Genomic DNA, 14,514 nt, shown 5'->3' on the forward strand with positions numbered 1-14,514 from the left:
CCTCTCCACTCGAGCTCCCCCTCTCCTCCACGCCTGCCCCTGCATCTCCAGCCTCCCGCCCTCTGTTTCCCTGGGATCTCTCCCACCTCCAGTCACCATGATCTGAGGCTCCTCCACACCCATCTCCAATTTGCTCCTCTCTCTGCACCCAGGTAAGGAGAGGCCTGGCACTGGGGGGGCCGTGGGCAGAGGAGGAAGAAGCACCAAAAGTAGAACATGGAAATAAGGAATCAAAACACACCCCACTCACCTTGCAACTCCTTGAGAGACGAGTGTTTATTCCCATGCCACCACCCCCGTTCCCTCAGTTCTAGTGACCCGTGTCAGTAAATCAGGGAGCACACAGTGCCCAGCATGCTCCAACCTGTGGCACCTTCAGTCATAGGTATGCTGGGGTGAGTGAGGCAGCTAAGGATGTCAAGACTTGGAGGGTCTGCTTCTCTTTGCATCAGACGATTTTTCCCAAGTGTATCCCTTTTGCCTCAGCTTTCCCACCTAAAAATGGGAGACTTTTATCTTCTTCTTAAGGGAACAGAGGCTTTCATGGTGAGAAACAGCCAATGATATGCTGTTTCTATAGAATATATGGAAGAATAGAATTGAGAAAAACATTATTTCTTTAACTCTTAGAGGCAGAAAAGAGAGTTTTCAAGAAGGTAGTATCTGTGGTTATTATGCAACTCCAAGGAGACAAAAAACTCGACCATTAACAATGCCACGGAAGGAAAGCCGCTATTTGTGCCTCCTGCTTTGGCCCATGAATGAAACTCCCCAGGCCCCAGACCACATAACCACGGGGCCCCCCACTGAAGAGGATTTGGGCTCCCACCGGAGCCCAGCCTTGGGCTAGCTGAACCCTGTGCATTCTGTTTTTATTTAATCTCTTTCTCAACACCCACAGGGTTGTAGCCTGGAAACACAGCACGGAGGTAGGCAATTGGGTGCTGGGGAAAAAGTCCCATTGGAAAGAGCTCCTGAAGCCAGAATCATTCTCATGATTCTGAGTGTGATGGATTTTCTGAGAAGCCTGTGTCTTTCTGAGATAGCATCCCCAAGCTATCAGCCATACTCTCTCCTGGAAAATGGCTCACCCAGGAAATCAACATCTTTTTTTCACCAGTGTTTTTTTTTTTAGTATTGTTATTATTATTGTGATGAATCATGAAAATACCATAGCAATACTGAGGCAGCCTTGGTTTCCCCAGCCAAGCAGCTGCCTTGCCCCAGTACTTCATACCAGCTCCCAGTCTGTGGCCAGCAAGGAACAGAAAAACATCTTTTAGAAAGAAGGTCTTCTGGGTTTTCGAGGGAGCCCTCTTGCTGTTTTGAAATTAAAAGTATTTTCAACCCTACTAAAATTGACTTCAGGGAAAATGATAGTTGATTTTAAAGATGAATTTTGGAAACAAAGTAGCTTCATTATAGAGAAAGATGCTAATATTTTTCAAGTAGATAGATAGGTAACTAATCTTCAGGCCTAGAATACTTTTCAAAATGTCAGTTGCAATGATCATGCATTTCTGTGTGAAGAAATTGACCTTCACAGTACCAGAACTGGGGCAGTCTCTTTGCCAGACAATTTTGATGTTGAACATTAAAGTGCTCATTTCTGAAACTTATCCCCCTTTCTTTGGCAGAAGCCTGAGTCAGAGACATTAGTTAAAATGGATGCTGCTTCGCTCAAGTAGGGAATTTTTTTAAAAAGCATCAAAGGCAGACAGCCAGCTCTAAGACCAGCAGGACTCCTAGATTCAAAGCCCCTGTCCAGATGAAAATAAAAGAGAGCAGGAAGCCTGAAACGATACTTTCCTCAAAGCCCTAATCCCACAATCAGCTCCTGGAGAAAAGAGAGCTCATCGTGACGACTATTCAGGGAGGTCTAAAGACAAGCACGCCTGTTGTCGGGACTGGTGATTCTGAATTGTCAGGAAACTAGAGGGGGAAATGTTGGTCAAAATGCAAAGCCCAAGATAGCACATTGACCCAGAGCTAGTGGACTAAAAGACTGCCAAGGTAACCATCACTTTAAGAAGGGCTTCAGGGCAGCACCACGATTATCCAGGGTATCTCATTGTATAACACAGCAGGCTTGCTGAATTCTTCAGAAAACACCCTGAAGGGGGAAAGCAAGAATGTTTGTGCAAGGAAGATATTCCCTATTAAGTTTACTTAAATACTTTTAGGAGAGAAAGATGGCAACGAAAACGTAACCATTGATTTCCTCCATTTAGACTTCCAAAAGACTTTGACAAGATCTCATACCAAATTTAGTCATCACAGATTCAGCAGGTGGCTTCATCATGTAAAAGGAACCTGCTCACAAGACAGAAACACCATGCGGGCAAGTAGTGTATGTCCAGGGATCCAGACTGAGATCACAAAGGGTTATGAGGGAGTACACAGTGAAACTGACAAATCCAAAAATGAAATTCAGCTGGAGTGAAGAAATTACCAAATTGATGGGGAAAAAAAACCACGAAAAAATGTTGTAAGTTTGCATGACAGCAAAAAATAATGAGTTTTAATTCAAGGTAATTCATTTCAGAAAACAAATTTAAATTTAAAATACATGATGCAAACATACATAAATTATTTTCAAGTTATCAGTCATAAACCAAGGAAAAGGCCCATAGGACATAGGAAAAGGAGTCATTATAGTAATTACAGTTGTCGCCGCTATGCAGAGGGAGCCCGAAGACTAACACTGTAGAAGTAACATGATGTGATTAGTAACCACTTTTTGTTAACTTCTTTGTGCCTGGCACTGTGTGATGGGCTTTCTTTATAATATGCCCAATTCTCACAGCAACCCTGTGAACTGGGCACCATCATCTACATTCATATGCAAAGCCACTAAGGATCAGGGAAACCGAGTATATCGACTGAAGTTCATTGAATCCAGACATGTCTTCTTCCATAGCTTGTACAGTCTCAGAAAGACAGTAGGAAACCTAAGAGGAAAAAAGTGGAAAGATAGCTAGAGATATCGAGCTAGGTAGAAGATAAATAGATATAGGTGAATAGATAGACAGACAGACTTACCTGTATCTATATCTACTCATCTTCTGAGGAGGTTCCCACACCCAGAACACTCCCACTCTGCTTCCTGGACCTCAGGAAGATAGAAAAAGTGCTAGGACGTCACCCAAAATGACACAATCAAGAGGTGAGGAGAGTTCCTTGATGGAAAGATCAATACTCAGAGGAAATATGGCCTTAGCCTGTCAAGTAATAAAGGCTAAAAGTACGAATGCTTTCAGTGTTTCTGTACACCTACTATGTGTCAGGTCTGTACCAGAAACTTGCACATGTTATTTCATGGAATCGTCATCAAGTAACTCTTTCATTCCCCCCATTCACAGTGAGAAATCTGAGGCTCTGGATGAATTAATTAACTTAACCCTCTCCCCAAGTCAAGCACCCAGAAAACAACAAAGCAAAAAATAAATAAATAAATAAACTATGGAGACTCTTATTACTTCATCAACGATTCAGGCTAAGAAAAAAAAAATTATCTTTTGAATGTATAGTGTGTTATTCCTAAAAAGAGGCACTGGATAAAAATAGGTTCCAGAATAACTTATATAAATTCATAGACCAGAGGCCCACGACAAGTTATCAAGTAAAATTAAGAAATCCAGGCATATTCATAATCTAAGTTTAATTTCTTACAAGACAATGATAAAATTTTGCTCTGACCTCTCCTTTGGTGCTTTTCTAAACTATAATACTAGATCAGTAGGTTCACGTCTACTCTAAAAGACAATTCTTGCAGAAATAGAACCATTTGGGCAGGAGTTGTGAGAACTAGGCTCTAGTTCAGTTCTGCTGCCAAAAGACAGCACTGAGATCCCAGGCTGGGCCTCACTTGCTAGAACAAGGGTCCCCAACCTATGGTGAGTTGTGTAATTATTTCATTATATATTATAATGTAATAATAATAAAGTGCACAATAAATGTAATGCACTTGAATCATCCCGAAACCATCCGCACCCCACCCCCAGTCCATGGAAAAATTGTCTTCCATGAAAATGGTCCTGGTGACAAAAAGGTTGGGGACTGCTGTGCTAGAACATGAGGGTCTAGATCATTTGACCTTTAAGCTGCATTTTGGTTCAGCACTCTATATGGACTCCTCAAGACCTGAAGGGGCCTGACCTGTGTGCTTCTCACAACTCCTGTTCCACACCACTCTTTAGAAGTGCTTCAATTGACTACTGAAATGACAGATTTAAAGCATCATAATTACAGATCATTTTAATTATTCTGCACAGCAAAAATCAAAGCCCAGATCTGCATCTCCAGCCCAGCAAGGCTTCCAGCCACATCCAGATGTCCTGGGCCACCAGCCAGCCATTCCTCCCTGGGTCCTCCGTGGAGACTTACACAATTAGAAAAGTGAATCTGCCAGGACAATAACAATAGCAGCGACGAATGTCAAAGCTAAGGAGAAATTATTTTTAGACTTGCTATCTTACATTATCTGCATTACTGTTCACATCCACATGTCCTCAAGAAAAATGTCAGGGAAGGGAAACCTGAGGACAGAAATGCCTAGAAGACTGTGGATAACTTCTAGTCTGGGGAAGGAGGGAGAGATAGGAAGAGAGGTAGGATGTGCCCCATGGGAAGGATGTGTGGGGAGAGGGAAGATAAGGAAGACTACATAGTGGACAAGACCTGGACTGCCAGGGGCTAGATTGCTTGGGAGCAAATCTGGCTTTGCCACTAACCTAGTAGTATGACATTTAATTCCTTTAGGCCTCAATTTCCTCAGCCGTAAGATGGGTATAAAAAGAGTCCATTGACCTCATTGGGTTGTCACTCGGCATAAGGGAGTTAGACGTGTAAAGTCCTTGTGAGCGTTTGCCTGGCACTCTCTTAGTGCTGGGTATCATGGTTGAGGTTATTAATCACCTGAAAGAGAACATCTGCCCTTCTGTGCCTAGAGGAGGGTGGCTCAGGCAGGCCTGGTGGTGTTTTCTTCTCTCTCTGCAGCTTCTTCTGCTAAAGTAGAGCCGGATTTGAATCACTGATGCTTTGAGAATGTCTGTTCTCCCTCCTCCTCCCAGAGAAAATGCACTTGAACATATATTCCTAGAGTTTGTGACAATTCCTCCTAAAAACTCTAAGAGGGGAAACACTCGTTAGTCTTTTGTTCATTTAATTGACCCATCTGGCTTGCTTTACATGACCTTGTTTTTTGATTTTTTAATTTTAGTTTTTTAATTGACAAATAATAATTGTACATATTCACAGGGTACATAGTGATGTTTCAATACATACAATGTATAGCTCTCAGATCAGGGTAATTAGTGTATCCATCATCTCAAACATTTATCATTTCTTTGCATTGAGAACGTTCAAGACCCTTCTTTTAGCTATTTGCAACTGTATGTTATTGTTAATTATAGTCATCCTACAGTGGTATGAAACCCTGAAACTTATTCCTCTCTAGCTGTAATTTTGTATCCTTTAACAAATCTCTCCCTGTCCCTCCCTCCCCCCTACCCTTCCCAGCCTCTAGTATCCTCTGTTCTACTTTTTGCTTCTGTGAGATCAGCTTTTCTTTTAGCTTCCATGAGTGTTTGTAAAATACAAAGCACCTTGAGCTCCCGGTTATTGGTGCCCTCACCAGCCTTGCTCTTCACCTACGTTTCGGTGCAGCATAAGCAGGCGGGAAAAAGAACCGGAATGTTTCTGCCTCTCCTTCCTGCACCCCCTGCCCCCACCATGCAGGACATGGGTAGCAAGAAGAGGCCGAGCAGAGGCGGGGGGCGGGGGAGAGAGCGCTGCCATGGGCATTCCCTGTGGCGGGCACCTCAGCGGTTTGCCGGGCCTGAAACCCCCGAGACAGCCAGGCCTCTCTCTCGTTCACACCTGAAGCTGCGACACCTGGCAAAGAACAGGCACTCCACACAGGTTTATTACGTTACCTCTATTGACTGAACAGTGGCAGAAAAATTGGTAAGTGGAGGCTGTAAAACGGAAGGGAAATGATTGTGCCTCCCTCAGACCCACCCAAAATAACACCCTACTCTTCCTCCACGAGGCTGACAACATCAATTTGAATGTGCTCCCCTCAGACAGGAGAGAAAGAGCAAGGGGTGACACTGAGAAACAAACACCCCCAGAATTCTCCCCCCAGCAGGGAGCGGTAGACAGCAAAAGCCCAGCTCTCTGCATTCCTTCCGGCTCTTTCACCCGATGTGCCAGCTGCCCTGTGACCCTGCTTTACTGCTACTGCACTCTGCGGTGTCACAGCTAGGGACAGACTCCACCTCCAACACTGCTTATAAACAGTGATTACAAGAGGAAATATTTGAGCTTACAATTAAAATTCATAAAAAAAAGAGAGAAGGCAATAAAAAGAGATACCATTAATATCTGCTGGAAAATTCCAAGCTCCCCCTCCAGTCTGCACGGTCCCCAACCTCCGACCGCCTCACGCTGCCTCCGTTGCAGCTGACCTGCCCACCATCAGTGTTTTCCAAACGCTGCCTGCACGTGAGTCACCAGAGAATACTTAGAAAGAAACTACACTCGGATGGCAAATTTGGAATGTCCTGCTAACTCTGAAAGCGAGTTAAAACAGATGCACATCACCTGTTCTCACGTTGACAAAGTATTAACAGAAATGTTAGGGACATGTCGTTCCTGAGGCGCCCGGTGAGGCCCTCCCACAAAGCACGCCCTGCTTGCCTGCGTGTCTGCCCCAGTGCCTAGCACAGACCTGGGTCTCTGTTGAAAGCCAAACAAATAGGGATTTCTTCACCCAGGTGACCTTTTCTCAGAACCTCATATAGGTCATGGAAAGTTCTGCATTCAGCCTCAGGAATGCAGATTCTGTTCCTAACTTCCTATAAGTAGTTAAGTCTTTCAACGACCCCCCTTCCCCCCACCCCAGCTTTATTTTCCTCTTTAAAATTATAAAGTTGCCCGAGATGATCTCTAAAGCCCTCATCACCTTTTTGTGATTCTGTGACTTGCCACAGAAGGCAACTCAGAAGTGACAGAGTGGGAGAGGGGGCAGGCAGGCAGGAAGAAACAGAAGCAGGGACTAAAGACATTCCCTGCCTCGGGGGAATCAGGGTGCTGCAGACATAATACTCACGGCCATATGGACCCACAGAATAAGAGTATGGAGGCACACGGCAGTCAGGAGCGATGCATTGCAAAGAAAGGGAATAAAATCAGGCTTCTTTGGAAAGAGCACGTTTACAAAGCAACTCTAGGGATTCTAGTCCAGGAGGCAGCAAAAACTGCGCTGTTGTGCTGAACAAGTCAGTAAGATACCCTCCTGGGGAGGGCGTTGGGAATGGACCCATGAACCATTGTCACCTCTGTGCAGCCATCTTTCCTGGCTCACCTCTAACTTACACTTGACCTTTTCTCCTCCCGCAAGGCCAGAGAGGACGGGCCCACGAGCCCGCCCTTCACTCACTTCTCTCCCCCAGGTGCCTCCGTGGGCCTGTGCATGGACAGCCCCAGCAACGCCACCATGCCCTGTGGCTTTCTTCTTCAAGGCTTCTCTGAGTTCCCACACCTGAGGCCCGCGCTCTTCCTGTTGCTGCTGGCGGTGCACCTGGCCACCCTGAGCGGAAACCTGCTCATCCTGGTGGCCGTGGCCTCGGTGCCCAGCCGGCCGCCCATGCTGCTCTTCCTGTGCCAGCTGTCAGCCATCGAGCTCTGCTACACGCTGGTGGTGGTGCCCCGCTCCCTGGCCGACCTGACCGCGCCTGGCCACGCCAGCGGCAGCCCCATCTCCCTCCTGGGCTGCGCTCTGCAGATGCAGATGTTCGTGGCGCTGGGCGGGGCCGAATGCTTCCTGCTGGCCACCATGGCCTATGACCGCTACGTGGCCATCTGCCACCCGCTGCGCTACGCGGCCGTGGTGACCCCTGGGCTGTGCGCGCGACTGGCTCTGGCCTGCTGCCTCGGGGGACTGGCGGTGGCCGTGGGGCTCACGGTGGCCGTCTTCCACCTGCCCTTCTGCGGCTCCCGCCTGCTGGTGCATTTCTTCTGCGACGTCACGGCGCTGCTGCACCGGGCCTGCACGCGGAGCTACGCCGACGAGCTGCCGCTGCTGGGCGCCTGCCTCGTGCTGCTGCTGCTGCCCTCGGTGCTCATCCTGGCCTCCTACGGCGCCATCGCCGCCACCCTGCGCCACCTGCGCTCCCCCGGGGGCCGGCGCAAGGCCGCCTCCACCTGCGCCTCGCACCTGGCAGTGTCCTTCCTGCACTACGGCTGCGCCACTTTCATGTACGTGAGGCCTAAAGCCAGCTACTCCCCGCGGCTGGACCGCACGCTGGCGCTGGTCTACACCAATGTCACGCCGCTGCTGTACCCGCTCATCTACAGCCTGCGCAACCGCGAGGTCACCGCCGCCATCCGCAGGGTGCTGGGGCGCCGGCGGCCAGGCCAAGCCCGGGGTCGTCTGTGTGAGCCTTGACAGCAGGCGGGGACCAGGCCAAAGTGCGCAGCTCCGCTCCCTAAAGTTTTCCCTGTCATGAGGTGTCTGCATTGGGAAAGCCACCAGGGGGACTCAAGGACTGGATTCAGGAAAGAGAACTCGGAAGTGTCCGCGTAAGGAGAGCCTCCTAGCAGTTTCCCCATCCTCCACCCCTCCCCTGAGGAATGCCTAGAAAATGTGGGGTAGAGCCCTGGACCTGGGTTTAGTGGTTCCGTAAGTACCTGCTGAGTTTTTGCCACGTGCAGGAGCCGGGGCAAGGTGCTGGGCTGGCGGTGATGAAGAAGGCATAACTCATGGCCCCACAAGGCTGTAGACCCTTAGGTGACAAGGCCAGGTGTAAGTAGTGACCAGAGATGGGTGGAGGCCTCATAGTGGCTCAAGACGGGTTACCCATGCCAGACTTTTCCCTCTTGGAGGAGAAAGACATCTGAGTGGAGAAAGGGAGGCTGCATAGGGCTTACCCAGGGAAACAGAAGGGTGAGGACTGCCCCAGGCAGAAATGGTTCACAGGGGCTGGGGCGCACTGGGAAGGGCCTTGGAAACAGCTGAGGGATCTGAATTCACGGAGGGATGTGCAGACCTGCCCTCCCGCATGATCACTCAGGCTGCAGGCTGGTGAATGAGCTGGAGACAGGAAGACCCACTTAGGAAACTGCTGCCGCAGTCTAAGCGAGAGGCGACGGAGTCTGGCCCAGAGTGTCGGCACAGGGGATTAGACCGCACGGAAAGAGTCCAGAGATAGCTAGCGTGGGCACGACAGGACTTTGATTGGAGAAGGGGCAAGGAAGAAAGAAAAGTTAAGGTCCACTTCTAACCTAGGTCCTTTGTGGGTGGCGGTGCCCTTGCTGAGAAGGAGAACACGGGAGCAAGTGGGGAGAGAGGGGGAGGAGGGATTTTGTTTCAAACCTGTCGCGTTGAAAGGCTTTTAGGACAAACCTAGGAAGATGCTGGTTGAGGAGGCAAATGCACAGGTCCAGAGCTGGGGGAGAGGTTCAGGAGGAGGGACCGATGGCTCCTGAGACCATGGAGGTGGGCGACACCACCCAGGGAGAGTGTATGAGGGAAGAGAAGAAGCCCCAGCCAGAACTCGGGAGAAGGCCGGCGTGAGAGGGAGTGGAGGAAGGGAGCAGCCGAGGCGTGAGAGCTGCTGAGACTCCACGGCCTTGGCCATTCATTCCTTCCTTCCCTCTCCAGCTTCAGTTGGTGTAACTGCAGAATGAGGGCCAGACTAAGCGGTCTGCCAGGTTTCTACTTGTCCTCCGATCCCTTAAAATGGAACATGCAAAGGTACATATGGATCACTTAAAAAGAAACAAAGGGAAATAAGTGTCAATAATTTAGTGCCAACTGAATGTCTAAGGGATGACAAATGGGAAGTAATGATCAGATACAAGTGACATTAATCAGGAAGGTTTTCTGGATGAGACTACGAGGTTGTCTGAAATGACTTTTGGAAAAAGTGACTGCTTTGCTTTGATTCAAATCATCTGGAAGTCAATTAAAATGCCCACTAACTAACTTGACTCTGAGGAAGGCCAGTGAACTCAGAAAGTCAGCTGATGTAGGGCCTGGGCCACAAGCTTTTGTAGACCCTCTGGCCCATGAGGAGCCACCTTCCTGGGACATTAAAGACGGTTTCTAGAGGTAGTGAGTGTGTACACTTGCTCTCAGAATGATTGATAGCGATCTCAGGGTAACTGGGATGGAACCCTCAAAGGTAACTTGGGGAAGCTAAGCAGGGAACCAGGGAACACACTCTTCTAATATTTTTATGGTTTCAGGTCTTACATTTAAATCTTTAATCCATCTTGAGTTAATTTTTGTATGTGGTGAGAGATGGGAATCCAGTTTCATTCTTCTGCATGAGGCTGTCCAATTTTCCCAGCACTGTTTATTGAATAGAGTGGCCTTGTTGATGGAAGGATACATTTGCACAACTTCTGTAGAGGGCCAGTGGGCAGTATTAATTAAAATCACTTGTATCACTTGTTTCAATAATTTTGCTTCCAGGGTTTGACCTTACAAATTTATTTGCCTTGTGGGAAAATATGAATGTTCAAAAATATTCGTGTCAGCATTACTTGAATTAGCAAAAAAACCCTAGAAATTAGCAAAAAAAACCCTAGAAATTTCTTAAATATCCATCAATATGTGACTGATTAAATACATGTTGGGTCATCCTGTGATGGAACCCTATGCAGCTGCCAACAATACGAAGCAGGTTTATCTGTGGCGGGTGGGAAACCAGGTCTCATACAAGTTGTTAAGTGAAAAAAGCAAGGTGCGTGATCGTATGCATCAAAGCGTCATCCTTGACTCTTCTCTCTTCTTCTGGCACATCTGGCCTTTCCCCTTGTTATGTCCACTCCGCAGATCCTCCCAGGGGCCGCTTGTCATTCAGATGCTGTCTCAACTCCAGCACTGACTCCTCAGAGAGGCCTTCGCTGATCACCCTGTGTGATGTTGCCTCTCTGCCGTCTCTCACGTTGTCATGCTTTAATCTCTAATCATCTTTCATTATTGGAAATTATCTTACTTGCTTTTTTCACTTTTTAATTGCCCATTCCTCCCAAAATAATGTAAACCCTATGAAAGTTGTGTGCTTTACTCACCATGGTGCTCATGGTCCCTAAGAGTGTCTGGCGTGGAGTAGATGCTCAATAAATTATTAAATGAATGAGTCAATGGACCAATATTTGTGGTATGCTAGCATTCATAAACAAAAATACACAATGTGTGTGTGCTGTCCTATGTGTTTTATACATGCACATTCATACACACACATGTTGGTGACGAAGTAAAAGTCTGACTGGAGAATAGAGGGGGACAGTTCCAAAATTTTCAGTGAATACCCTCCTTACATACGTGCGTGTTACTTATTCAGTAAATGTTTTTCAAAATAAAGATACAGGATAGGCAGAGGAAGAGGAATGCACAGCAGAAGTTTTGTTTTTTTGTTTTTTTTTTTAAAGAGCAATCTGAAAAGTGGAAGAAAATTCAAGATATTGTGGTGTCACAGAAACTAAAAAGAAGTTTCAAGGATAGAGTTATCAAGAGTGCCAAATGATACTCCTATTTCTAGAATACTATGACACTGGAGCCAGAAATGGCTTTAGAGAGGCCTGATCCAGCCCAGAAAGCACCAAATTCACCTGTGCAAACCTCTGCAACGCATGTGCAAAGGCCTTGCGGGTCAAATGACAAAGCACACACACAGAAACGCTGTCTACTCAGATACTCAGAAATCACACAGTGACGGCCAGGCCCCCACCAATACCGAAAAACTGTGCAGAAGCCACTGGAATCCCATGTAATCAACTCCTGGAGAGGGAAATAACATGGAATTTCATTTTGAATGTCAACATATTTAACACTGCTTCAAGATTTGTACCAGGCTTTGTTTTATTCAGATAGGGCAAAGTGACAGACACAGAAATAGCTGCCTTTGAAAGAAGAGTGTATTACTCACGGTTCCCAAGAGAAGGGGCCACACCATGCCAGGCAGGGTCATGTGGGAGGCACACGGGCTGGTCGGGAGGCAGAGGGAGAGTGGGGAGAACATGGGCCAGAGCCTTGATTGTGGGTTCTATGGGAAGGAATGGGGGAGGTGGGGTGGAAAGCTTGAGCAAGTCTAGGATTGGATAGTTTGAATAATGTTAGTGGGCTCTGGAGTACAAGGATGGTCTCTAGTTATCCACCTCGCCCTTGGGTGATTAGGGCAGGGGAGATGTCGGCTTGGTATGTGAGAGTTAGATGAAGGAGGTGGTTGGAGACATGGGCTCTGGGTTCACTGGTTTGTGTAACAATGGCATACTCACAGGATAGCATTTGCTATCTCTGGGAATTAGCTAGCATTGGAATGGGCAGTCTCTCCCAGGCCAGCAAGGCCCCCAAGATGTTGAAGCATCATCAAATATATAAAATAAAAAATGTGATTAGTACACACACAGACTCTAAAAATGATACCTAGGACAGTGTGTGTGGAATAAAATATTTCTTTGGCCCTTCAATGGGACCATTCCTGAGTCCAGTTGTCTTTCTGTAACAAATCCCGCCGTGGAGATGAAACCAGTGCCTCACCAAATCTCTCCCCACCGCAGCTTCTTACTTCCCAGCTGTCATTTTCTTGCTCTGAGACCCTCCCTCATCACCTGCATCAACAGCTCCGACCCCCGGCCCCCCATGTTCTCTCCATCTGTCAGCCACCAAAGGGAAGCTCCTTTGCTTTCCTTCAAACCCAAGATCTCTTGGATAAACTCTTACTTGAACCAACACTCTCAACTCCGTTGTCTTGGGTTCTATACACCCCATTTACAAACCTCAATCCTATTTCTCTAACTTCCTGAATACCTGTGAGTGCTTAGTACTGTTGAAGACAAATCTCATTACTCCGTAATACTGCTATCTCAAAGGGTCCCTTCCTTGGCGGTGCACTGGAATCACCCAAAGACATTTTAGAATACCGATGTCTGAGCGCCATTACTAGATATTCTGACTTACTTGGTCTTGGTGTAGGTCAGGAAGCGGGATTAGCAGAAGCTCCTTTCAGGCAAATTTAAGGTGCAGTCAAGGTTGAGAACCACTGCCCTCTAGAAAATCAGTTACAGTGGAAGAGGTTGCCCTCCTCCTGCTCAAATTTAATCCTCCTGCTTGGGTTCCAGATCCATCTTCACCCACCTCCTCGGAGAGCTCATATATTACTTACTGCTACTGTCTTCTGTGCTTTGAACCCAGGTATGTGAACATCTTTAAGAAAGGAAAGTGCCAATTACCTTGATTTCACTGGTCTTTTTCCTGGACATAGAACTTCCAGCTGAGGGGAGGTGGCTAGGTCACCAGGAGCTTGCAGTTTCCAGTCAGTGAATACCTCCCCATGTGGAAAGTTAGAAGAAGGGAGGGAGCTGGAGCACCCTCATCTGGAAGGAAAAAGGAAAAGTGAAGTAAATGTGGAAGATACATATTAAATCTTTGATAAAATTTCTCTGGATACGAGATAGTTTCCCTCATCTAAGCCAAGGCTCACTCAAGAAGTAATGTTTGTGTAGCCCTTTGGGGGGCAACATTTCTCCAAGAAATTTGAGTTGTCGATGACAGCTAAGCCTTTATATTAAGTCTACTAATGACTTAAGTCTTTGCCCAGAGCTTCTGAAATCCCAGTCCCACATGGAGGAGATCAAGATTTCTATGATCCTCCTGACGATGGGCAAATGCACCTTCTTCACATTACAATGGGAGCAGGGGGCCTCCCGACCATGCCATCTCCCTGAACCCACCACCACTTGGCTCACTCACCTGCTCCCGGGGGGTTCACATGCCCTGCAGCATCTGCCTCCTCCCCTGGCAGCTGATTTATTGGTCTTAGTGTCTCATCACAGAGGTCCACGTTGTCTCCAGGCTCCCTAAAGTAGTTGCTACCTTCTAGGAAACAATCAACAAAGTGAATTTCATCCATTCTGTGTCATTACAATTAAAACAAACAACCACAAAGAGAAAAGTAAAGTCCTTCATCAGAATGTTGCTGGAACATGGCACCTGCAGAGGCAAGGCTGGGCCTCTTAGAGAAAGGTGGCAAGGCCATATCTCAGGGGCACAGAGCCAGGCCACCTGGGTCTGAATTCTGTTTCCTCCAATTCCTGACTGTGACCTGGGACAGGTTACTCTAGCCTCTTTTGACCTCTGAGTCTTCACTGGATAACCTGGAGTTGATATTAGCACCTGCCTCACAGGGCTGTGACAATTAAAGTTAATATAGGAAATGTGCTTAGAACAGTGCCTGACACTCTTAGCTATTACCAGGAAGGCACCATGAATGGGAGATACTTTCTGGCGGACAGGATCGGTGCTGAGGTCCTGAAGCTATTCTAGGCAAAGACGATTGTTAGCCTTATACCACAGGCCTCATACCTCACAATGACACACCTTGGGAAAAAATGAGTGTGTACGTGTATCCAAGGGTAGGGCCTGGGCAGGGGGTTGTTGGTTGGAATAGCAGGAAAAGAAGAAAGCAGGTGTCCAGTCTCCCCTTTCCGTGTCTGCTTGGG

At 47.3% G+C, this 14,514-nt stretch overlaps 1 protein-coding gene and 1 long non-coding RNA gene across 2 annotated transcripts; one reads left to right on the top strand and one right to left on the bottom strand.

Annotated features, from left to right (window-relative positions):
- Positions 1–4,342: 4,342 nt before the first annotated feature.
- On the bottom strand, positions 4,343–13,872 carry LOC123647206. Its single transcript, XR_006738160.1, has 4 exons — positions 13,766–13,872; positions 13,246–13,389; positions 4,918–5,128; positions 4,343–4,404 (listed from the first exon to the last, which is right to left on the bottom strand). It is a non-coding gene; the product is annotated as an uncharacterized LOC123647206 (long non-coding RNA).
- LOC123647205 (olfactory receptor 10AC1) lies at positions 7,393–8,519 on the top strand. The gene has a single exon (XM_045564498.1). The coding sequence runs from the start codon at positions 7,478–7,480 to the stop codon at positions 8,450–8,452; it is 975 nt and encodes a 324-aa protein (XP_045420454.1). The 5' UTR covers positions 7,393–7,477; the 3' UTR covers positions 8,453–8,519.
- Positions 13,873–14,514: the final 642 nt, after the last annotated feature.

This window comes from Lemur catta, chromosome 11 (assembly GCF_020740605.2).
Source record: "Lemur catta isolate mLemCat1 chromosome 11, mLemCat1.pri, whole genome shotgun sequence".
In the NCBI taxonomy this organism is placed as follows: domain Eukaryota; kingdom Metazoa; phylum Chordata; class Mammalia; order Primates; family Lemuridae; genus Lemur; species Lemur catta.

Coding starts and splice junctions, on each gene's coding strand:
- LOC123647205 (XM_045564498.1), top strand. CDS start 7,478: ATGGACAGCCCCAGCAACGCCACCATGCCCTGTGGCTTTCTTCTTCAA.